Below are 26,510 nucleotides of genomic sequence, written 5' to 3' on the forward strand. Positions count from 1 at the left end.
AACAGCAAAAGAAGATAGCTCCACCAAGAAGTTCCCACTGTATGGATGACAAGGTAAGTAATCTCCTTGGGGATTATCCACCTAGGTATCAGAGCAAGCTGGGAAGTTACTCTGCAGAGGTTGGACCTAGTCTGTGGCTTTCTCCCAACTTCCCACTCCAAACTGAAGAATTGCTGCCCTTGCTTGATATTCTTGCTAACAAGGTCAAGGCAATCCACAGTTGCTTACAACAAAGCTTCCTCCAGGAACTTTTCCAATGAAGGTTGGTGGAGCTATCTTTTTTTGTGATTACATTGAGAATTTGAATATTTTAATGCAAATGGTTTATTTTTCATGAATTAATTTTACCTTTATAGATCAAGAAAATCAAAATTTCTCAATTGATAACAACAATTTTATATAAAAATTGTTGCTGAAATCGTGTTATAACAATGGTTTTTCATGATAAATTGTTGCTATAGATAACTTTTAACAACGGTTCTAAATAAAAACCATTGCTATAGATGGATTTTAGCAACGATCATATATAAAAGTTGTTGTTGGAAGTGTATATGATAAATTGTTTGCTATAAATAGCTTTTAGCAACGGTTATTATATAACTATGGCCAGAAGAGTGTTGTAGCAATAGTTTTCATGGTAAACCATTGCTATAAGTATTATTTAATAATGGTTTTCACGATGCACCGTTGCTATGGATATTATTTAACAGCAGTTTTAGAAAATAACCATAACAATTTATTTATGAATTTTCTTGTTTGCACTTTTTTAGCTAGTCTTGTCGGTTGCTATAATTGTTTTAGCAACGGTCAGTCTAATGTTCGTTGTAAGAGACTAAAGTTGTAGCAACAATCAGTCTAGTGTCCATTGCAGGAGATTAAGGTTATAGTAACAATTATGTCCGTTGCTAAAAGACATCTCCAGCAACAGTTTTGTGTCCGTAACTAATCTGTTGCTATAAGGTGCTGGAAATCGATTTTTTTTTTTTTTTAGTGAATCATCCACACTGTTGCTATAAGGTTATAGTAACAATTAGTGAATCATCCACTAATCTGTTGCTATAAGGCCTCACTCCACAAAGCAAAGAGGTAAGGAGATAGAGGGGGTCCCCTCGGTGAATTCCTCCAAATGGGGTAAATGGTTGTGTTGGAGAGCTGCTATTAACAAGAATTTGATACAAAACAATGGTTGTGTTGGATCCACCACTCTTTTTAAGGACACTCTCTCCATGAAGTCCATCATAACCTTTTTCTATATCAATTTTATAAATTGTGATTCCACTCTTCCCCTTCTTTCTCCATTTTATTAAACATTTCATACGCTATGAAGATATTATTAATGATAAACCTCCTTAGGACAAATGGACTTTGATATGATATAACCATCTCTATGCTATCATTTTTTGAGATCAAGGTAATAAATATTTTATTTAGTTCTTTTGTCATAATCCCACAAGGTCTTGACCATTTTGTCAACATAGTCACATATAATATTCTAGTATTTTTTAAAGAATTAAAAATAATAATAATAATAATAATCTTTAAAGTCAATCAATCGATTTGGGAATTTTTCACCACACAAAGCTTATAAAGTGCATGCCTGGGCCCCATCTCTGAAAGCCAGACGCCGTCAAGGATGCTTCGAATCAAGATTTGCTCCTTACGCAGCGCATCTCACATCAACCTCACAGCTCCATCCCAAAGCCTATCGTGTTGAAATCGATTGATGATTTAAAAAAAAAAAAAAAAAAAAAATTGATCAAATTGGATTGGGTTGGCTAAATCAGATTCGAATTGTGAGGCGCCCCCCCGTGTGAGGAGCGGTCCCGTTACCACACCGAATGTTTCAGGAGCTCACATTAATCCTGATTTGCTCCTTACTCTCTCTCACAGAACAGATGGCCGAATTCAGTTCATAATTCACATACGATCGCAGTACTCCCCTGCGACCCCAATGAACACGCCAGCGATGGAAATTAATTAAAAAACAGTTTTTTCCATCGCTTGGTTCCACCAATCTCGTTTGCGACTTTGCCACCATCACCATCTCATCTCCTCTTGAACTGATCGGCTCTTTTCTCTGGTTTACGACCTCAATTCTTGTTTTCCTCCGTTTCTTATATGGAGCTTTCTGCTTCCCTATCTCTATCCGTTCCGTCTCATTCCCGTTCTCTTCCCTCGTTATTTTTCTGTAGGCGGAAGAAACAGAATGCTCTTTTGATTTTTAGGAATCCGAATTCCACTTCCCGCAACTGCAATTCCTCAACAAAGCTGTTCAATTGGCGTCAAAAGAATGTTATCACAGCGTTAAAATCAATTCAGACTGGCGATGGCGGTTTCCTGCTCGAAGATGTTCCTCACTTAACAGACTTCCTCCCCGATTTGCCTGTATGTTCACGCACATACACACAGACTCTTCTTCTTTCCCTCTCATTTTCTGTTGCATTTCTTTGTTGCTGATTTTTCCTTGAACGTAATTAAGAAGTTATCCATCTTTTGATTAATTTTATATTTTGGTTTTGGATATGGAAATCATTGACCTTGTAAATTTGGTTTCTCAGATTCCAAGCTCTTGTAAGTTCCAGTAAATGGTTTCTATGGCCTTTTCTGGCGATTATTTTGACTAATTTAGGACTAATAATGAACTAACGCAGTAACTAACATCTTTCGTTTGCTAGTAACGGAGTGCAAGCTATGATTTATGAAACTGCAACTCTAGACTTTATTCTATAAACAGTCTGCTATAAGGTGTTAATTCAATAAATAAGACAAGTTTATTCTATTAAGCCAAATGACAACATTCCCTTAAATAGAAAATACTCAATAATTATGTTTGGTATTGTCCTATTTTAGAGATTAAGCACGATTTTTACTTGTTTAAATGTTAACAAATCCTAACATTCTAGCTTTGTCCTTATTTATTTTTGTATTATAAAAGTAATATTTGATGCATGCACCCTAATTGTTGGAAATTACAATGCCAATTTTGTTGAGCAATGCTTTCCCTTTACCTTTTCAGTCTACTATGGTGTTCGAATTCCTTTTTGTGATTTTTCGGGACGTGCTACCCTCGTCTTGTGTAGCACATTTCTGGTTTTACCCAAAAAGAAAAAATATTTTTGATTGTTAATGTTTCATTCTTCTTTTCTTCTTTCCTCCAGGCATACCCAAATCCTTTGCAAAAGAGTACAGCTTATGCAATTGCCAAGTAAGTCTATATTGTTCTTTGTGAACCTTGATTATAAGTTTTGGTTATGTCCATGCATGTATTTTGTTGCCTCAGATTCCTCATAGCCTGAGAACTGAATTGCTTGGATATAACAGATGTAAATTTGTCTGTTTCACCAGGCAAAACTTCGTCAGCACAGAAGATGTCGTAGCAAAAAAAGTAGGTAACTTGATTTTACTTTACCAGAATTCAGTTGTGCTTGATGTTTCTGTTTTCTCAGTATGGGTTATCAGATTTTTTTTTTTTTTGGTATCTTTTTTTTGTTGTTGCTGTTACTATTATTATTATTATTTTTTTCTGGTATTCAGATTGTTGTTCAGAAGAACAGTCCTAGAGGGGTACACTTTCGGCGTGCGGGACCTCGAGAAAAGGTATACTTTTATCAGAGAACTACTGCTCTTAATATATTGTAACTTTTACCTACTTTGTTTATAGATGTTTCTGGTGTTTAGGTTTACTTTGAGTCAGATGAAGTACGTGCATGCATAGTGACATGTGGTGGCTTATGCCCTGGAATTAATACTGTTATTCGGGAGATAGTATGTGGCTTGAATTATATGTATGGTGTTGAAGACATCCTCGGCATTGAGGTAAGATTAGTGAGCAATATGCTTCTTAGGATTCTTCAATTGTAAATTAAAGGTTCTGTAAATCCTGTAAACTTCCAATTTGAGAGTATCTTGCACTGCTAATAGTAGTCTTAGTAGTCGATCAAGACTAAGTCAATCTTGAATTCCAACAGATTTCAGATTGAGAAAAGTAGTAGAAAGAGGGAGAAGAAAGGAGAAGAAGCAGAAGTACACAAGGGTTTTGAAAGGAGAGACAAATCGAATCAATCTAACGCCGCCACTCTCTCAATATTTATAGTTTATATTCACTAAATGTAGGAAAGGACAGAATTGCCCTTAATGCTTACATGGCAAATAAAACAAATAAATAACTGAGATAACAATCTGTCTAAGATAACTACCAACTAACACTGACAAACTAATCAAAGGTTACATGTGCTGTCACACGGACACAGTGGGGACCACAGCCATGGATCCCACATCAGTGTTCTCTACATTCCCCCTCAAGTTGGGAATAGATATTTGTCATTCCCAACTTGAATAGGTCTGCCTCTAACTTCTTCCTTGGAACGGCCTTGGTGAGAAGATCTGCGAGTTGCATGTTGGAGGTAATATACGGGAGACACACTTCTTGTGATGAAACCCTTTCTTTGACAAAGTGTCAATCAACTTCGATATGTTTAGTTCTGTCATGTTGCACCGGATTGTGAGCTATATTAATAGCTGCTTGATTATCACAATACAACATCAAGGGCTTCTCATAATTAATACCCAACTCTTCAAGTAGTGACTTCAGCCATAGGATTTCAGCCACTCCGTTAGCCATTGACACGTATTCAAATTCGGCACTAGAGCGAGAAACAACACATTGTTTCTTACTCCTCCAAGAGACAAGGTTACCTCCTACAAGGGCACAATATCCACCTTCATGTGATTATTGTTTTTGAACAGTATACCTCTACCTAGGCATCTCTTCAAGTATGCTAATATTCTCTTAGCTGCAAGAAGATGTGTAGTTCTAGGTGAATGCATGTATTAGTTGATAACACTAACTGCATAACTGATGTTTGGCCGTGTGAGGCAGAGATATAGGAGCTTTCCAACCAACCGTTGGAACATAACATTGTCTTCAAGAGGCTCTCCACCCTCTGCACTGATCTTGTGATTCTGTTCAATGGGTGTATCGACAAGCTTGACACCTAACTTTCCAGTTTCCTCCAACAAATCTAGAACATACTTCCTTTGAGAAATAAAGATCCCCTGTTTAGATCTAGCAACCTCAATACCCAAAAGATATCGCAGTGCACCAAGATCTTTCACCTCAAACTCTTAATGAAGGAGCTGTTTGAGGGACTCAATCTCACTATTATTATTCCCTATCACAACAATATCATCCACATATACAACAAGCAAGGTCAAAGAAGAGTTCACTCTTTTAACGAACAGTGTATGATCTGACTAGGCCTGTACATAGCCGGATTTTCCAAGGGCTAGTTTGAATCTATCAAACCAAGCTCTAGGGGATTGCTATAATCCATACAATGCCTTATTCAGTCGGCAAACCTTCTTACCTGTCTCTGTATCATAGAATCCAGGGGGCAACTGCATGTAGACCTCTTCCTATAAGTCTCCATTCAGAAAGGCATTTTTAACATCCATCTGGAACAAGGGCCAAGAGTAACTTGCTGCAAGGGCTAATAGAACTTGAATAGTGGTCATCTTGGCTACTGGAGCAAAAGTCTCCAAGTAGTCTATACCATAAGTCTGAGTAAACCCTTTTGCAACCAACCGGGCTTTGTACCTTTCAATGGAGCCATTAGCATTATGTTTCATAATAAATACCCATCTACATCCAACCGGTTTCTTTCCTTTGGGTAGGTCAACTAACTCCCAAGTATTATTTTTCAAAAGGGCATCCATTTCAACTTTCATTGCATCTTTCCACTCTGGAATTGATAAGGCTTCTTGCATTGTTCTGGGGATAGGGATATCAACAATGGAAGTGAGATAGTACCTGTAAGAGGGAGACAAGCGATCATAGGATAGAAACTGGGAAATGCAGTGAGCTATGGATGTGGTGCAACGCTGTTTCCCTTTACGGACCGCAATAGGGAGGTCAAGGTCATCCGAAGAAGGAGGGGAAGTAGCAACAGTGGAAGGTATCTCAGTGGGCCCTAGGACTGTAGTACCTGGATCTGGATCCGCAGAAGGAACTGGAGCTGGCCTGGACTACTGATGACTGAGATCTACTTGCCTGCATCGTCTGTGATAGACTTTCAACTCCTGATCCCTCTAACAACCCTCACCAATACAGCCTTCATCACTCAATGGAATGGGTAAAGGAACAACCTCAGATGAGTTAACCCCACTCTCACCGTACTCCCCCTGAAGAAAAAGAGCCCCATTCTCACTGTTGCGCTCCCCCTAAGGAAAAAGACCCAAATTCTCACTACTCTCCCCCTATGGAGAAACCCTAGGATAATAGGGTGCCTCCTCAAAGAAGGTGACATCCATCGAGACAAATCTCCTCCCTGAAACAGGATCATAGCAGCAATAACCCTTTTGAGTTTGTGTATAATCGAGAAAAATGCATTTGGAGGCCTTAGGGTCAAATTTGGAATGATGAGGACCAAGAAGCTAAACAAAACAGGTACAACCAAAGGTTTTAAGAGGAACAGTAAAAACTCCTCATCTGGGTATAGAAGGGTAAACGGAGGCTTCATATCAATAACCCGTGAAGGAACCCGATTAATGAGATACACTGCCGTGAGGATAGCATCACCCCAAAAACGGATAGGCACATTGGAGGTAAACATAATGCTTCTAGCCACCTCCAAAATGTGCCTATTCTTCCTCTCGGCAACCCCATTCTACTGTGGTGTATGAGGACAAGTGCTCTAGTGAATAACCCCATGATCATGTAGATAAGAGGCCAATGGCTTAGCAAAGTATTCTTTTGCATTATCAGATCTGAGGACTTTGATTTTGACCCCAAACTGGGTTAAAATCATCTGATGAAAGTTTTGGGTCAGAGCAGAAATCTCATCTCGAGAACGTATAAGGTAGACTCAAGAAAAACGGGTATGGTCATCAGCAAACAACAAAAAATATCTATACCCACCCATAGAAGGGATGTGATACAACCCCCAAACATCGGTGTGCACAATATCAAAAGAATTATTACTTCTTTTATTACTTAAGGAATAAGATGTTCTACAATGTTTGGCAAGCTCACAACTCTCACATCTCAAATTTGACATCTCAATAGACTCAAATAAAGTAGGAAACAGACTCTTCAAAGACCGAAAAGATAAATGACCTAATCGATTATGCCAAAGCATAATCGGACTCACAAACTGAGAAACAAAAGACTTCTTATCCACTGGCTCTTTCCAATGAGAACTCTCTCCAAGCAGATAGATCCCATTCGTCTCACGGCCAGTTCCAATCACCTTCCTCGTCTCCAAGTCCTAAAAAACACATTGGTCAGGGAAAAAGGTTACTGAACAGTTCTGATGTTTGGTAATACTACTGATTGAAAGCAAATTAGTATCAAGTTTAGGAACATGCAAGATTGAGGATAAAGAGATAGTATCAGGTAACTTAATGTCACCCTTACCAGAAATGGGAACAAGAGAGCCATCAGCAATGGATACTTTATCTCTACTAGAGGATAAGTGATAAGTAGTGAACAATGATGGCAAACTAGTCATATGTTCAGATGCACCTGAGTCTATTACCCAACAGTGTTCAGTGTTACCTGGAGCTGAAGCATGGTAGGCTGAGGCCCGAGTACCTGAATGAGCAAATGCAGATGTGGCAGGGGCTAATGGTGACTTAGATGACTAAGCTGAATTCCCAACCTCCTTTTCCAACTGTATTAGGGCAGACCGAACAGTAGCTAAGGTATCTAGGGGCGTGCCTTTTGTGCCTGACGAGGATGCAGAATCAGTATTCACAACCATATGAGCATTACCCCTTTTATTCCTCAGTTTTGTTGGGACTAAATGAGGGTGGAGCTTCCAACATGTATCTTTCGTATGCTTGGGTTTCTTGCAATGTTCACATACTAGATCTCGTTTATCTTCCTTCTTCATATCCCTTTTTTTATCACCCCCAGACTTAGGTTTAACTGCTTCCAGGGCTGGGGGAAAGGGCTGATGTTGCATCATAACCTTCCTCCTGGTCTCTTCACTATGCACCGGGGAGTATGCTTGAGATAGGGTCACACTGTCTCTTGTAAGTATCTGTTGTCTCACAATGTCATAATCTAAATTCAAGCCAGCCAGAAACTCAAACACCCAATTGGTCTCGACTTGCTTTCTATGGGTTTGTGTATCTTTTGGACTTTCCCACTCAAGAGTCTCCAGTGGTCAATTTCATGCCGTAGGGATTTCAAGGTAGAGAAATAAGCAAAGACTGGTTTCTCTCCTTGTTTAAGGTTATTCACCTCACACTTCAGTTCATAGGCTCTGGCAACATTAAGGGGTTGGGAGTAGGTCTCTTTCATGACATCCCATATCTCCTTGGTTGTCTTTGCCCACAAGTAATTTCAGCTGATATGTGGCTGCATAGAGTTGCACAGCCATGTCATAACCAAGTAGTTCTCCTGAACCCACTTGGTATACATTGGGTCCTCCTTGGGGGGTTCTTTCACATCTCCTAATAGGTAGCTAAGTTTTCCCCTTCCCCCAATAGCCATCATGGCTGATTGGGCCCATTCCAAGTAATTGGATCCGTCAAATCTCACAGCTGTAATCTGAAACGCAGTCTCAAACATACTACCAGAACTGTTATTCCCCAAAACACTTTCTCCCTGATTTTTGAACTCCATTCTTGGTCAAGAATCAGTAGTTAAGAACTATTAGGGTTACTGCAATAGAAAACAGCACTTAAACAATCGATCACAATCGGAAATCTGTATGAAATCAGTTCAGATCTGATCTGAAACCAATCGGCCATCAGAATATATGCAGTCCGATAACAGTTCTCACCCCCAAAACTGGCTCGGAAGCCAAAAACAGGTCTGAAACCCACTTAGAAAGCAATCTGTAATGCTGAGGCAGAATTAGGGTTTTAATCGTAGGGTTAGGAAGACCTTTGTGAGAACATAAACAGTGCTCAGCCGCACTTTCCAAAAGAATTCACAGTCAAGTCTAGCCGTAGGGTTAATGACAAACCCTAAAAAAACTGATCACCTCTGAGAGAAAATAGGAGAGTTCGGCTGCTCCTCCTAGATAGGTCCAACCTATCTTGACTGATAGCAATCTCAAGGGAAAAACAAAGACTTACCCAGAGAACTCTGATCGCTACCTTCAATCATGGCCTGAACCCTAACCTCCTCTGATTTTTCCTGATTACCAACACACTCTGCAAGCCTCGACAAGTCTTCAAACAACTGCTAAACTTTTCTGGTAACCTCCAAGAATCAGCCAACGAACAGTCCTCTGTAAGCTTCCAGCCCTAGACAGTTCTCATGTGGTCGGCTGGACTAGACTCACATTAGAAACCCTAGATAGGCTCTGATACCAAGTAGTCAATCAAGACTACAGTCAGTCTTGAATTCCAACAGATTTCGGATTGAGAAAAGTAGAAGAAAGAGGGAGAAGAAAGGAGAAGAAGCAGAATTTCACAGTGGGGACCACAGCCGTGGGGCCCACATCCAGTGTTCTCTACAGTCTTTAAAAATGTTATTAATCCTGATTAATGTTTGTTGAAAGTCTTGAAGAGTTGAGATCTTATACTGTTGCACTATGATATTGTATGTTCTTTTATGCTTAAATGCTTAGGTTCTTAACGAATCCCTGTATGCCATGGATAAGCACTTTTTTTACAGCTACATCTTTACATTGGGACAAGAAGTTTCCAATGAATTTTCATTAACTGTTATTTTATATGGCATTTTTCTAATCTAGTTAGTCAACTAATATCTATAAATCTTTGTTTAATATTGTTGAAATATTTCCAGGAAGGATAATACATCAGGAATGAAACCAATTCTGGATGGCATCTTACTGAATTTTTTTTTATATAATATGACATTTTCATAGTCTAGTTAGTGAACTAAAATATGTTAATCCTAATTTGATATGTCTGAGATATTTTGCAGGGAGGATATAAAGGATTTTACTCTAAAAATACAACTACTTTGACTCCAAAAGTTGTCAATGACATCCATAAACGTGGTGGTACCTTTCTTCGCACATCAAGGGGAGGTCATGATACTAAGAAAATAGTTGATAGCATTCAGGACCGGGGCATTAATCAGGTGAATCCTTTTTTCTCTTTTCCAGGCTGCTTAAATCTTTGACTGTTTATGTTAACATTTTTTGGTCCTTTTCTTTCTGGTTTCTCTAGGTATACATAATTGGAGGTGATGGCACTCAGAAAGGAGCAGCTGCTATTTTTAAGGTAAATGCTTCCTAGCTTTTCTGCTGCTCCACTTGACCACCAATCAAAAAACGGTATTCCTTACAAAATGCTGCACTGATATGATTTTTTTTTTTATGTCAAGGAAGTTGAAAAACGTGGTCTCAAAGTAGCAGTTGCTGGAATCCCCAAGACAATTGACAATGATATTGCAGTAAGTTTGACATTCATGTTCTGTGTTTTATTGTGATGATTCTTATTGGTGAACTCGAAAATTGAGTTATGTAAAAGATTAATATGAGAAAATAACCTTCTTACTTAATTCATTCCAAAAGTGATCAATGACCATGTGTTTGGGTCAGTCTTAGGTAATAATCTTATTCGATTAGACACAGTGTCTATCTTGTTGAGAACATCTTCAGCCTATTTGACTCAATCTGGAAACAGCTTTCAATAGTCATTACTTCTTTAAGATATGGATGTTAACACCTTCCTTGAATGGAAAGAAGGAATACTCATCTGTTCTGTTGTCTTTTGTTAGAAAAATTAAAAAAAAAATGGGTTTTATTTTTTTCCTTCCTTTTTGGTGTTACATTGAAACATTTATCATTCTTCAAGAACAGCTGTTCCACTTCCTATTTATTGTAATTGGATGCTTCATTTTGTTTGAACTCTGAACAACCAAATCCCTTTACTTCTGACCATTCTTCCAGACTTGTAGTGTCAGCCCACAGTCTGTCCCATTCAAGCCCTATTCAACTAGCCTAATTTTCAGCTATTAAGATGTCTCAAGTTTATTATGTTTCGATTTCTACTTCTGCGTTCTAAAACCCAGAAAGACGCCAAGTTTTGATTGGGCTGCCTGTTACTTTTACTGTTTTTTAGTTATTTGATCTTGTTACAAACTTACAAATGGAGTTTGAGGAATTATTCTCAAAATTTGACAAAACATTTGTAACTTGTTATTTGTCTGGTTAACTGGGGTGTATGTACATTCACTAGTCCCTTAGAAACCCTTATCACATATAATTCATCCCAAGACTCGAGTTATATTATTTTTAGATGTTTTGTCTCTCTACCCAGTCATAATCAAAAGGGCTGGTGGCAACCTGATAGCTCTTCCTTCCCCCTCTCTTTGAGTGGAAATTCTGCTAATTGTTACTGAGCTACAGGGCCTTTCTTATCTGTTTTAATCTTCTTATTGGGTTTCAGGTGATAGACAAATCTTTTGGTTTTGACACTGCTGTTGAAGAAGCTCAGAGGGCTATTAATGCTGCACATGTGGAGGTTGAAAGTGTGGAGAATGGTGTTGGCATTGTGAAGCTTATGGGACGATATAGTGGTAGGGTATTCAACTGATCATTTGTCCTTATTGTCTCCACACAATGTAAGTTATGTAACTCAAGTTATGGCTTTACAATATTTAACATTTATTCAACTAGTAATTAAGCACATGCGTTGCACGTGAGAAATTTTTCTTCATATTAATTACTTGAATTTTAGATATATCATAGTTAAGATAGAAATTGAAAATTAACAAAAGTAATGATATGATTAAAAATAAACTTAAATGCTTGTAGCAAATAACAATTAATAATAATAATAATATTATTATTATTATTAAATTTTGTATTCCCTTTCTATCATAAATAAAAATAACTTTTATTTTAACAATTATTTTTATTTAATATGATGAATACATAACATTAGAAATGTTCTCAAATGTTTTCTACAAAATTCTATACATTTTCATTTTTTGTGTTCTATCCTTTTTTAAATATTTATTATTCAATTATGACATTATGGTTTCTTTGAAAAGTTGGATCTTTGACCCACCATCTAGATAAGAAAATAGTTTCACTTTTGGATTAGTTTTAAATTAGGGAAAAGTATAGTCAGAGTGGGCTGTACATTTAAAATTAGGCTACAAGGTGGTCTTGAAATCGACAAAACTTTGACAACCGGCTCTACATTCAAATTATAAAAAACCCCCGCCATGTCATTGGAGGCTTATGTGGTTGTTGCCAACATGGTACTCTTAATCCATGTTGGACACAACAAAAATCTTATACCGAAATTGCCCTTTAATGCTAAGTGATTGGAAAAAAAAAAAAAAAAGTTTAGTATCTCTTGTGCTCTCTCTTACTCTCCCCCTCCCACTCTCTCACTCTCACAATCGTCTCTCTCTGCTCAATGACTGCATGATTTGAAAATTTAATAAAAACGGTTTTTGGTTCCGGTATTTACGTTCTCTATATCAATTTCTCTCATTCTCTCTCTACCTATCATTCTCCCTCAATCTCTTTCATTCTCTTTCTCGGTCGATCTCTCATTCTCCCTTAATTTTTGATGTTCTCCCTCAGTTTCTCTCCTGCTCCCTCTCTCATTCTTTTTTTTTTAATTTTCTTACACACTTATATGGTATTAATTAGACCATATAAAAGAACATGAAACCAACTTGGTATGGTTCAAAAATCAATACACCAATTTGATGAAAATTCACAAGAAGCTCTTGGCTAAGAAATTTACACCAATTTGATGAAAATTCACAAGAAACTCTTGGCTAAGAAATTTACACCAACTTGATAGAAATTTATAACTTGATTGTACAAGTGATTGGTCCCTTTAGTTTTTTTATACTATCCGATTAATATTGTATAAGCTTGTAAGAAAAATAAAAAAGAACGAGAGAGGGAGTGGGAGATCGATAGAGATTGATGGAGAAGGGTATATTGATTGAGAGGGAGAAGAATGAGAGAGAGAGAGAGAGGGAGTGGGAGAACGATAGAGATTGAGGGAGAAGGAGATATTGACTGAGAGGGAGAAGAATGAGAGAGAGAGAGAGAGAGATTTGGCTACAGACCAAAGATGAGAGAGTGGGAGAGATAGAGGGAACGGGAGATTGAGAGATGACTGTGGGAGTGAGAGAGAAGGGAGGGAGATCGAGAGATAGAGGGAGAGGGAGAGAAACTAAAAACCTATTTTCGATATATGTTTTTTGTTGGTAACAACCAAATAAGCCTCTGATGACATGGCAGGGGTTTTTATAATTTGAAATATAGAGCCGGTTGTTTGAGTTTTTTTTTTGGTTTTTAAACCAATTTGCAACCTAATTTTAAATGTACATCCGGCTTTAACTACAATTTTCCCTTTAAATTATATATTTCATTTATATTATATAAATGATTTTTACTTTTCACACTTAATTTTTGTTTGTCTATGATATCATTTGACCCAAACCACTAACCCACCACCCAAAAAGAAAAATAGTTTGATTTCTAGGTTGACATTAAATTTCGTATTACATTTCCATCATTGATAAAATTATTTCTTATCTATAATACTTATTTTTGTTCAATATAATGAATGCAATATATTAGAGATGCACCTAATATTTTATTTTTATAAATATATAACATTAGATATGTGCCCAAATTTTTCTCTATCCTTTTTTTTGTTTCTGTAATTCTTTGAATTTTCTATTTTTCAAAATTTTATTATTTGACTATGACATCATTTCATTTTTAGGTAGATTTTAAATTTGGCATTCCATTTTCATCATTAATAAAAACACTTCTTACATTTTATACTTATTTATTTTAATTTTTATTATTTAATTATGGTATTATTTATTAATCCATTTGACCTCAAATGGCTGAATTGCTTGTCCACCACTAAGAGGGAAAAAATGGTTTTGTTTTCAAATTACTTTTCAAAATATTTATTTTTATACTATTAAAATTTATATTGTGGATTTCATTACAAGAATTTAATGATGAGAAAAATATATCTTAAATAAAGAATTTAATGAGAGAGAATAGGAAAATATTTTTATTTCCAATTAAATTTTACATTCCATTTCCATCATTAATAAAAAACATTTCTTATTTATCATACTTATTATTATTTAATATGTATGTTAAAAATGTTCTCAATTTTTTAATTTCTATTTTTTTTTTCATTTTATCTATTTTTGAATTTTATTATTTAATCGTGACAACATGGACTGACCCAAAATGGTTTAATTTCTTACCACCACCTAGATGAAAACACTATTTTTTTCTATGTAGATTTTAAAAGTATAAGTTTTTATGTTATTGGAATTATTAACTTATTAAGTATGGAATTAATTAATAGAACTTAATGATGAGAACTTGAGAAGAAATAAAAATGACTTAAATATATGATTCAATGAACATGAGTCAAGTTAATAACTTAAATTTGGATTTAATGAGAGAGAATTGAATGCATTGCATATCTTAAAATTACCTCTTTTCAACTCATTTAATATCAATAACCAATTACCCTATTTGCCCTCATTTTTATCAATAAATTTAAATAGAGGGGTAAATTTTGTCCTCAAAAAAATTCCAGAAATATTCTTGAGGCCAGTTGTGCTTTTTAAAGTAGTATAGATTTCTTCTGAGTTTCTTTACTTGTTTTATTATTTATTTATTTATTTATTTATTTCTTCACATAGTATAACTAAAGTGATGGATTTACAATATTTAACATTTTTTATTTCTTCTGAATTTCCGTAACTTGTTTTATTATCCATTTATTTAACTATTTATTTCCATCTTGCAGGTTTCATTGCAATGTTTGCTACTTTGGCAAGTCGGGATGTGGTAAGACCTTATCAAGCCCACAGAGCAAAACTTCTGCATTCGATGTCTAATATGATAGTTTATCACTTTAAATACAAAGGGAGGGGGTTATCTAAGATATACAGAAATTGATATCTAGGATGGTGGATCTCAGTCACTAGAACAATATTTTACCGACATGTACAGTATATGGACACGAAGCATGATCTTTACTAGGGATGAGCATGAGGATGGACCTTACCAAGCAGAGGCCTGGTCCAAGGCCCGTATTCGGACTTTGGATTTGAGCTTGGTCTGAGCCCTACTCCAGCTAATAGTTCAGGCCTCATGCTCAGCTTGGGCCAGCATGAATTAGTAATGAAGTTTTAGAAAATCATTGAATTTTCAATTTTTTTCTTCGGTATTAATGTTCAAGAGGCTTTTAGAGAGTTCTAGAAAACCGTTGAATTTTCAATTTTTTTTCTCTGGTATCTTCATTCAAGAGGATTTTAGAGCCTTTTAGAATTTAGACATATACTAGCTAAGAGGCTCAAACTCCTTAAAGATCTGCTGCAAAATGCTCAGCACCCCAAATAAAGATGTTGAAAGAGTCTCCTCTACTGTCCAAAAGCTTCAAGCTTTTCAAGATACCGAGTCCTTCAAATTATTTCAACTTTTGTGGTTCTGAGATGTCTTGACCTAGTTATATGGAACTGTAATTGGAAGTTGGAACATTGGTCCTACAGGAGATTAACTATGCCAAGTAACAATTCCAGTGCCTGAAGTAGATAATATGCATTCTCTGAAGTGGATCTAAATGACTGTAACAATAATGTACTGCCCCTCCTATTTTTCCTTGCTAAGTTGCTATCTCATTGTTGTGCATAGAAGACCATCTATATCATTAACATATGTAAGAATAAGCAACCTATTGCAAGTTGAAGGGGATAGAAGGGCTAGGTGCAGACCAAAAAAAGGCATGGGTTGAATTAGTAAGTATTAGAAATAAGAGAAAGAAGAGAAAATTCAGTCTCTCTCCATTCGGCCAGATTTATTTTATATTTCTATTAATTAAGAAATGACACCTTTGGCCCTACTTAAGTGAGGGACACAAATGCTAACATAACATTATACATCAACAACTTAAACATAAGCATAAAGACAAAAATACCCCTACATAGTTGACATTAACACTCCCCCTCAAGCTGGTGAGTATATATCATATAGTCCTAGCTTGTTACATATGTAGTCCACTCTTCCCCAACTCAACCATTTTGTAAATAAGTCTGTCCATTGGTTTTCTGTGTTAACATATGCAGTATCTATCACTCCACTCAACACCTTCTCTGTCACAAAGTGACAGTCAACCTCTATATGCTTGGTTTTCTCATGAAACACCGGATTAGAAGAGATATGGACTGCAGCTTGATTGTCACAGTAGAGCTTCATTGGAGTGTCAATAGTGTATCCCATCTCCTGTAGAAGGTTCCTTAGCTACACTAATTCACAAGTAGTATGTACCATAGCTCTATATTCTACCTCTGCACTGTTTCTTGCCACAACTGTTTATTTCTTACTTTTCCATGTCACCAGATTACCCCCAAGTACAATAGCCTATAGTGGATCTCCTATCAGATATAGAACCAACCCAATCAGCATCAGTATATTCCTCTATTTCAAGTTTTCCTCCACTTCTATATCAAACCACGACTAGGAGCTCCCTTTAAATACCTCACAATCCTTAGAACTACATCCCAATGTGGAACCCGAGGTTTTTGCATGAACTAACTTACCACACTAACCGCAAATGAAATGTTTGGCCGAGTAATGATTAGGTAGTTCAGTTTACCTACTAGCCACTAGTACCTGCCAGGGTCTTCAAACTCTTCACCCATATCACTGCTCAACTTAGTATTTGCTTCCATGGGTGTTTCAACTGGTTTAGCACCTAACAATCATGTTTTTTCCAACAAATCAAGAACATATATCCCTTGACACAAGTTAATACCATGCTTAGACCTTTCTGCTTCTATCCCCAAGAAATACTTTAGTTTACCAAAGTCCTTTGTCTGAAAGTGTTCCTGTAGAAAGGTTTTCAATCTATTAATTCCCACTTTATCATTCCCGATAATAACAATATCATCTACATATACCACCAATAGGATCTTTCCAGCTTGAGAGTCATGGCTAAAGACTAAATGGTCAACTTGGCACTGTTTCATACCAAACTTCTTTACTAGCTCACTGAACCTACCAAACCATGCTCAAGGAGACTGTTTAAGTCCATAAATGGCCTTCTTTAGTCGGCACACCTTACCATCCCCCCCCCCCCTGAGCAACAAACCCCAATGGTTGTGTGCAAGAGTGGCTATGTTCTATAGAGATGTGGTCTGGACAAACCTCTCATACTCATCATGGGGACACTCATCATCTCCTTCCCGGGAACATTTGTGGATGTAGGGAGCATCTGATCAGCTGAATGGCTGTCCTGTCTGAAGCTGCTATTACTGGTCATGGCATGATTGGCCAAAGTTGAAGGTGGACCATGCAAATCATAGCAATAATTAGTGGTATGTCCATCCATACCACAGTGTGTACATCTTCTTGGACCTGAAATACGTCTTTTTCCGCAGACTCCCCCTGAATCTCGACCACCACCACGGTTATACATAGGTTCATCACCACCACTACGACCATATACCGGTCCACTGCTACCACTACGACCAGATTGAGCTCCCCAAGCTCCATCTCTAACACCACAGCCCCTTGGTACTGCAAAGGTTGATCTATCAGAAACACTAGAGTTCTCGGTAGATCCAATAGAAATCCTCCTAAGTCAAGCAAACACCTCTTCTAAGGGGGAGTTGATACTTCTAGTATCTGTGCCCGCATTGGTTCATATTCAGACTTCAGCCCCACCAAAAATCAGGTCACATCTAGTTGTTCTCTCTGTTGTTGCTGAATTTTAACATCAGAGGTGAGGGGGTGATACACATTCAACTCATTACGAATGTTTCTCATACTAGCATAGTATTCCTCAAGACTCTGATTACCTTGTTGCAAATTAAAATATTCCTAATACAGCTGATATACTCAAGTTGTGTTGTCTTGACCTGAATACAACTTCTTAACATGGTCCCACACTTCCTTGGCAGTATCAAGAAACATGAAATTCATACTAATCTTGGGTTCCATACTATTCCATAACCATGTGATAATCTGTGCATCTTCTTGTTCCTAGTCATCATACTCATGAGAGTTGGTAGAAGGTTTTTCCTCCCTTGTGTGTTTCACTTTCTTCTTTGCTTTAAGAAAGACTTCTACAGATTTTGCCCAAGGTACATAATTTTCTCCTTTGAACTTAATAGAGGTCATCTAAACATTCAGGTAGTCAGTAGGGACCATCACACTAGTTTTGCTGTCACTGTTGTCTCCCATTGCTGAATTACTGCGCACTAAACCACACTGTTCTCAGCACCTGTTATTGCTAAATATTGCACTCTCTATACCACAACCCTACCACACGACTACCTGAAAATTCACCACACAATTCGAGGATCACTCTCCCTTCAAATCACACTGAAATTTGCATAAACCCTAACACACTACAACCTGAATTCCCACCATATGATCTGAAGCATACTCATCATTTGATTCACAATAAAAATTGCATAAAAACCTCTTACCTAATCACTAGAAAATCAGACTATACTCGACACCCACTGCATCACTCGAATCAGCCCTCTTCTCTTCACCGATTAGGGGAGGGCTTCCTACAAACCACTAAAACCACCCACGAACTGCACGAATGGAGGCATAGAAACCTCCAAGGGAAGAGGGCGATCACTCCTTTCCAGCCCCATCTTTTATCTCCAACTGATGGCAAAGAAAACAAGAGAAAACCCTAGACTGGGTGCGTGAAGAACAGAATTCTGGGCAGATTCGATTTGCTCAGTTTGGCTCTGATACCATATTAGAATCCAATATGCCTTTGAATTCTGTTAGAATGGTAACAGTAGAAATAAGAGAAAGAGGAGAAGAGAAAGAAGAAGAGAAGAGAATAGAGAGGGAGAAAGGTCTGGTTCGAACAAGAGAGAAAATCAATCTCTCTCCATTCGGCCAGATCTATTTTATATTTCTATTAATTAAGAAAGGATACCTTTGCCCCTATTTAAGTGAGGGACACAAGTGCTAACATAACTTTACACATCAGCAACTTAAACATAAGCATAAAGACAAAAATACCCCTACACAGTCGACATTAACAGTAAGAAATGATTTAAGTGCTCATAAATTAACAATGGATATGATCCAAATGAAGCGGCTCATGTGATTGCCCAAATGTTGAAGTAGTTGGGTCCCATTGGAGGAATTGTCCAAGACATGTATGCTGGAGCAAGGCTTTCAATCTTTTGTGTTCAATCATATCAGAAGAGGGGACAATAAAGCAGCTCATGTGGTTGCCTTGAAGTTGTAGGGTTATGCTTCTGCATGTGTTTTTACCTCTGCTTCTGTATTGCCAGTTTGGCTTGAAGAGGCCCTGGTGGATGATTGCCCTAATTTTGTATTCTCCTGGATTTTTTATTGAAATTTAAGCAGTTACAAAAAAAAAGATATGGCACTAAATAGGATGGAATGGTGAAACTGGATTCATGTAGCTGGCCCCATATAGTTGGGATAAGGCTTAGATATGATGATGATGATCATTATTTGAATAAATGGGCTGGCAGATCTTCTAGCTAAACAAGGAGTACATAGGAATCAGCTCTTTTGGGTTCAATTGTAAGCTTTATGATGTAGTTTGGAGGCTGCACCTCACGCCTCTTTGTGGGGAATTGTATGATGAATACTTAGTTCTTTATTTAATAAAATTTTCATTATCATTACCTATCAAAAAAAAGATGATCATTATTTGAATAAATCAGATGGTTACAAAATTCATGAGTTATCTCATAAATGGTGCCCTTCAGATATTGGTCCAGAAACACTTGCATGGACACCTCGTCTACCCACTTCCATTTCAGAGGCCACCATTGGGATCTATTTTTTGTCTTGGATTTCCTAATACAAAAAAAGTGGTATCTATGAAATGCTAGGCTATTTATGAAAGTAGGATAAACAACCTACAACTGTGTCTAATATTCAACTCAAGGTGATTTTCTTATTTATTTATTTATTTTGGAGGTTTAAGGGTGCTGTAGATAATGGGCATAAGAGCACATTGGTCTCTTTCATTAATTGGCCACTATAATGAATTTACCATTAGTAGAACACCCTTCCTGATTATCTGTCATTACAAAGATCTAAGATCTTACTCTAGAAGTGATGATGTTGGGTGTATATTTAATGGAATGGCTGTACTTTTGGTGATTTGATTCAGAAGAACTGTGGAAAGCCTTACTGCCAGTTTACTAGACAGGTTTGGAACTTCTTCCTGAATCTTGTTGGGTTGAGAGGAAAAGAAGAACTTCTTCCTTTCTTCCTAAACTCTGAAAGCGAATCTTTGAGAACAAGAGCAGAATTACCCAAGACTTGATTTCTCATATCTTCTTTTACTGCAACTTGCGGAATGTGACTGCTGAAATCTTTAAAGAAACTTCCTTAAATGACTTATAGAGGAATGTAGCCAATTTTCTCCACTCTTCTCCTTGCACTTTGACAGTCCTGTTGGTTTTCTCCACTTGAGAGGGATTTGATGCTAAACTTTGATGGTTGTGCTTTAGGCTCAGTTTGGGAAGAGTGCAAATGCAAATACATTCAGTGCAAAACCTTGTATGCGGTATTTCTAATCCTTGTATTTGTACTGTACATATTTATATTTGCACTATTCCAAAACTGAGCTTTAGGAAACCCAGGGGTGACTGACATTGGTGGTGTGATCAGGGAGATGGATGGTAACATCCTCTGGGCCTTCAGTGGTCCAATAGGGATAGCAAATTCTACAAAGGCTGAAGTCCTGGCCGATTGTGTGGCTGAGGCCAGAGATCTTTTGGTTGGTATGGGCGCACTCATATGGATTCCAAGAGAGCGGAATTCACTTGCAAAAAACCTTGCAAAATCGGGGAGCATTAGAGATTCTCTTTATAGTGATTCTACTCTTCCTGTGTAACTGAGTGTGTTTTCCTTTTCTTTTTTCTGTACATCTCCTCGTGTACCTTTTCTGAATTAATGAATATAGCTTTTTCTCAAAAAAGAAAGGCTGTACTTTTGGTTTCTATAATATTATTGGCTATTTACTTTTTTGTTGGGATGCCATAAAGAATGATAGTATATTTGACATATTCTTCTGCACTCCTGTAACAGGACTGCTGCTTGATTCCTGAGTCTCCGTTTTATCTTAAAGGTCAGGATGGGCTTTTTGAATTTATAGAGAAGAGGCTTAAAGAAAATGGGCATATAGTCATTGTGCTGGCAGAGGGTGCTGGACAGGAGCATGTTGCTCGGATCATGCATGCTGTTGGTGAAAAAGATGCATCAGGGAATAGATTGCTTCTAGATGTTGGGCTATGGCTATCTCAAGAAATCAAGGTTTGGTACATCATCTACCTTGTGTTAACATCTGATAAAGAATAGCCATCTGAAAAGAATTCGTTATCCCTTAAGTATGACAGAAAAGGATATCTCCCATTATTTGGTAAAATTGTAAAATCCCGGGTTGACAAGCATGATAATGTGGATTCGAGTCTGAGGATGGCCACTTTATGTGAAAAAAAATGCCAAAGATTAGGACCTTACCTAGCCTACCCCTCCCTCCCAAGACCCCAGATAGCTGGGACCAACATTGGGTAATGGCCTTTTTAATCTTATATCTCCCATGATTATGGAAAACTTGATTATTCTTAGTCCATATTGCTTTTCTTCAATGTCATGGTAACTTTGGTCAATTTGCATAACTGAACATTTCAATGATTGGCAATCAGCATGTAGACAACATGATAAGCTTCATATTACTGGTCCAATGAGATGGAAACCATCTTCAAAAACCCAGTGAGAGTAATACTGACAAGCAAAACAGATACACTGGAGAGCATTTTTCTTGAGGGTATTTCCATCAACCTTCGAAGTCAGTAATGTTTTATTCTTTCTGTCAGATAGCATGAAACTTTCTTATCTCATACTTCGATTTTTTTCTTCTTCTGTTTTTACTTTTCCGTTTGATAACAAGTGATGAGTAATAAAAAAGTATTTCATCACTTATTAGACATAAGAATGTATGAGAGAGGGTCTTTAGACCCCCAAAAGTCTTCACTCTTCCACCTTCTACACCCAAAACATTGTTCCAATTAGATACCAAAATCCCTCTTATGAAGGGATGGACCTAACTAATCTCTGCTGTCTTTGTGGGTTTTTTCAAGTAAATGGAAAATCCTTCGGAGCTTTCTGTCATTTGCCATAGCTTGGTATTTCTTGAAACAAAGGAATAGCTGGGGTTTTGAAGCTAAGGCCTTGCCTGTTGAGCAAGATTGAATGGACCCACATGAGATGGTCCAGGGTGTTAAAAGAAACTTGTGGGGATCCATAGTGATGTGCTTAGGAATCAATGGGCCAGTATCATTTTTCATGTCTCTTACGTGTTTGTGGATATACTGTACAGGATGCACATATATCTATATTCTTGGTGATCTTTTTGTGAGGGTGTCTCACCATCCTTTCAGCAATACAATACCATTTGTGTCTTTGAGAGTCATTGCATAATATGAGTGGACTATAATATTTTCAATCTCCTATCATCTGTTTATAAATATTGCACTTCCTGCATCTGCATGAAGTAGTGAATAATTTTGTTTAAACTTACTCCTGTTTTATAGTTTCACATGTATACAAGACCTTACTTTTGTTTTGCCAGGATCATTTCACAAAGGAACGGAAAATGGCAATAAATCTGAAGTACATAGGTAATTCTTAAGATAATAATACGTCTTACTTATTCTCTATGACATAGCCTTCTTATGGGAAATTCATATTCTAAACTTTTACTACTTGTACATGTTATATCCTTCAATATCCTTTTCTCCCCCCTCCCTTCCCCCCCCCCCCCCCCCCACCCTTCATACAGTAACAAGAACTCTTTCTAGTAGTCTCCTTATTTTGGAAGGATCTTTGTATTTCACTCATGATAACACTATAATTTCCTTTGAAAGTAGAAAATTTTTCTTAGTGTCTTGAAACTTCCTATCAAAATCAACAGATTCCTGTGCAACTGTCACCACAAGTTGTCTTTTTTTTTTCTGAAAGAAATCATGAAATACTTGTCTTCAGATGATCTGAATGTCATTGTGCATAAAATGAAAATACTCCTATGTATTAAATTTTTGCTAAATTCCTGATAAGACTTTGGGACTCTATTTCATATGAATCTTTTACTCTTTTGTCCTGTTGTAAATCCATTATGAAGATTCTTCTTGGTTAAGAAATGCCTTGTCTTTTTTCTGTTCATAAATGTTTTCCTTCTAGACTTTTTATCAGTAACTGTCTTTTTTCAATAATTAAAAGAAGAAAAACCTTACTTTCCAATCAACTTGGAAGAGTAAGATATCAAATACCAAACATCCAGTGGAGTACACAACAGTTATAAGTGTCCACCAGGCTCTGGCATTGCCCATTCTAACTCACTGTTGTTGACTCTCATCCTTTCTAGATCATCTATTAAACTGTTTTCATATCCAGGAATCCAGCTGAACAAGCAGTCCAGGTCAGAAGCTAAAGCCAATGCTTTCTCTAAGCAGATAACTAAGATAGCAAGGTACCTGAGCTTTTGATTGCATGCAACCTACTGACAGTCTCCCTCAACACAAATCCCACTCCATCCAATGATCTTTGCAAGTTGCATTCCTTGAACCAGTGCCAAAAATTCAGCCTTCAAAGATAACCAACATAGCTGAGCCTTAAAAATCATCAAGATGTGTCATGGCACCTTGCAACTTCCCTTTCCAGACTTTCTCACCTGTTCATTCGAAATTTGGTCATATTTAAAATTAGAAATCATCATTTGTTAAATTCATCTTTTGAAGGGATATGTGTGATAGGTTCTCAAGAGGTCCGAGCTGCAGAGTAGAAAGTTGGAGTGCTTTTCTTCTTAAGTGTGGGGGTTCAATGGTGGTTCTGAACTCTGGAAAGTTGACAATGAGCCCAATGCTGTTCAGTTGGTTGTCATTAGAGTAATCTTAATGCTATTTTTCCCTCAGGAAGAATGGTAAGCTCATATGGAACATTAAATGTTCATCTTGAACCTTTTAATCAATCATACTTAATACTTAAGGCCTGCTAACTACATTGGCTAGGTATAGTCTGAAGTGTGCAGATCTGATCACTAGGCCCCAAAAGGTTGCTACCATAGATCTAGGTTGTAATCCAGCCCCCTGGGTCATCCCTATAGAAGTTTCTGGCTTTAGGGGTGCTAATGGATCAGGTTTAATCCGATTTGAATTTGAATCTGATTCGCTTAAGTTGGATTTGGATATTCGTTTAGCCATAATTGGATTTGAAAATATTATCCACTTAATAATCAAATCTAATTCGGATATTGCTTGATCTGATCTGTTAAGATTGAATCTGATTCAATTATATATATGCATATGCAAAATATTATTATTTTTTAGTATTAAAATTCTATAGAATTAAGTAGGAATTAGGGTTAGATATATTCTTTTTCCTGTTAATAATATATCATTTGTTTTATTTAAAAGTATATCTTTATACTAATTTTATATAAATTTACTAATATTTTAATCAAATCAGATATCCAAATATGTAAAAGGGTCCAATTCGAATGTGTGCTTTACATATCCGTTGGATATTGGGTTGGATTCGGATCTCTTGGATTCTTCTATACCCCAATCTGAATTTGATCTAATCCATTTGCAGCATTATCATGGTTGAATGAATGTTAATACAATTGAAAATAATGCTTTGAAGATGGGACTCAGAAAATGCAGTAGATGGTTGAGAGGACTATGTAGCAGATTGCCAAAAAGAAAATGATACAATTCAGTTGTTTCAGCAGTGTTTGATTTTTTTTGATCTTGCTGTTTTCATAGTTTTCATGCTCATAAGGAGGTCAAAACTCTTGCTGATGGCTTTGCCAACTTATTAGACTGGAGAGGTCCCACCTTTTATTACCTTTTCTTCCTTTTTCCTTGTAAACGGTGAAGTATGCTTTTCTTCTTTTTTAGGTGTGATGTTGCACTTAGTAATGCCAATTTGTTTACCAGCATTGGTTAGGCAACTCAGTTAGACTTTTACTTTCTCTGTCTTCAGCTGTTAGCTTCATTTTCTTGCTTTTACCTTTTCTATGTAATTTTCCTTTCTTAGGAGTGATGTTGCATTTCTGATATTGTTCTATTAGTAGATATTGATTATGCAGCTCTAAATATAAACAGTAATTAAACATTGTACTTCTATTTCTTTAGCTGTTGGCGTCATTTTCATATTTTTTATGTAATATATTTTTAGTATGCTGGTTGTACAAATAGCTAAACTTAGTTATGCAGATCCAACATACATGATCCGAGCCATTCCAAGTAATGCATCAGACAATATCTATTGTACACTTCTTGCACATAGTGCTGTTCATGCAGCCATGGCAGGGTACACAGGCTTCACAGTTGGACCTGTAAACAGCAGACATGCTTATATTCCAATTGCTGTAAGAACCTATTTCCTTCTTAATGAATAATTACTATTTATGTTAACAAATTTCTTTAATTGAGCATGTAATTTTAATTTGCTAAACTAGACTTAGAATTTCAGCTTGTATAGTTTAGGCAAAATGGTTTTTGAATGTTCCTCATGTATTTTTTTTTTTTTCAACTAGCAAGTTCTGTTTTGCCATTATTTTCCCTTCTGGCAATATTGTAGCCTGAAATTTGGAAATTTCAGAAGCAATGCTTGATGAGGCTTTTTTTTTAAAGGTGAGGATAATTATATTATAATAAGAAAAGAAAATTGGGGGGTGGGGGGGTGGGGGGGGGGATACCATTACAAAATTCAGAGACCCTTGTATTTCTCCAAAATAGAAGCCCATTAAACCAACAATGCTTGGTGATGTTATTAAGAGAACATGTATTGTTGAAACCGCATGCCTTTCCAAGCATTGGATGACAGTTAGATGATGTATATAGGCAATGAGATTCAAAAAAGGTTAAGGGAAAAAAACATTGGGACTAGAGTCTAAAAAAAACCATGTTACACCCCTCTACCAATAGAGACAATGAGACATTCAATGTAGGGCCCAATAAACTCAGGCCTGTCAAGATATTAAAAAAAAAAAAGAAAAGGAAAGGAAAGAGAAGAAAAGAAAAATAGCCTAATGTTCATGGTGTAATGTGGTTTTGCAGCGTGTGACAGAGACTCAGAACACTGTCAAGCTGACGGACAGGATGTGGGCTAGACTTCTTGCCTCGACAAATCAACCAAGCTTCTTAAACTACAATGAAGTGATGCAAGAAAATGCCGAAAAAGAAACCACTAATTTGATTGACAGCACAAGGACTTCTGTGTAATTTTCAGTCTCAACTTCAATATGCTGACTACATTTTCAGTTTGTTTAATGTAATCAGAAATAGTAGGACAAGGCTTTTTCAAGTATTGAGTACTCAGAAGAAGCTTGGCTGAGCTGAACTAACACTTCATCAGTAAATGTTTGTGCAGTAAGATTTCTTAGTAGTTCATGTACTTTGCTCCACCATTTGTGGGTAGCATAATGAGATGAACCCAAGGTTGGCAAGTATCCCTCCCTTTTATTTAAACATCAAGCAAGCA

General features: G+C 36.9%; 1 protein-coding gene across 2 annotated transcripts; it reads left to right on the top strand.

Annotated features, from left to right (window-relative positions):
* The first annotated feature begins 1,808 nt into the window (after window positions 1-1,808).
* Window positions 1,809-26,478, top strand: LOC148880519 (ATP-dependent 6-phosphofructokinase 6-like). 2 transcript variants are annotated; one of them, XM_088962441.1, is made up of 14 exons: window positions 1,809-2,385; window positions 3,159-3,205; window positions 3,346-3,385; window positions 3,535-3,597; window positions 3,679-3,816; window positions 9,905-10,063; window positions 10,153-10,206; window positions 10,310-10,378; window positions 11,377-11,506; window positions 14,752-14,792; window positions 21,054-21,278; window positions 22,597-22,645; window positions 25,241-25,395; window positions 26,087-26,478. In XM_088962441.1, the coding sequence occupies exons 1-14, from the start codon at window positions 2,119-2,121 to the stop codon at window positions 26,249-26,251; spliced, it is 1,602 nt and encodes a 533-aa protein (XP_088818567.1). In that variant the 5' UTR covers window positions 1,809-2,118; the 3' UTR covers window positions 26,252-26,478. The 2 variants fall into 2 exon arrangements, with proteins under 2 accessions (XP_088818567.1, XP_088818566.1); XM_088962440.1 differs by having other exon boundaries at window positions 1,856-2,385; window positions 3,322-3,385.
* The last annotated feature ends 32 nt before the right edge of the window (window positions 26,479-26,510 follow it).

This window comes from Nelumbo lutea, chromosome 1 (genome assembly GCF_056320005.1).
Source record: "Nelumbo lutea isolate HS-2025 chromosome 1, American lotus-T2T, whole genome shotgun sequence".
NCBI classification, from domain to species: Eukaryota; Viridiplantae; Streptophyta; class Magnoliopsida; order Proteales; family Nelumbonaceae; genus Nelumbo; species Nelumbo lutea.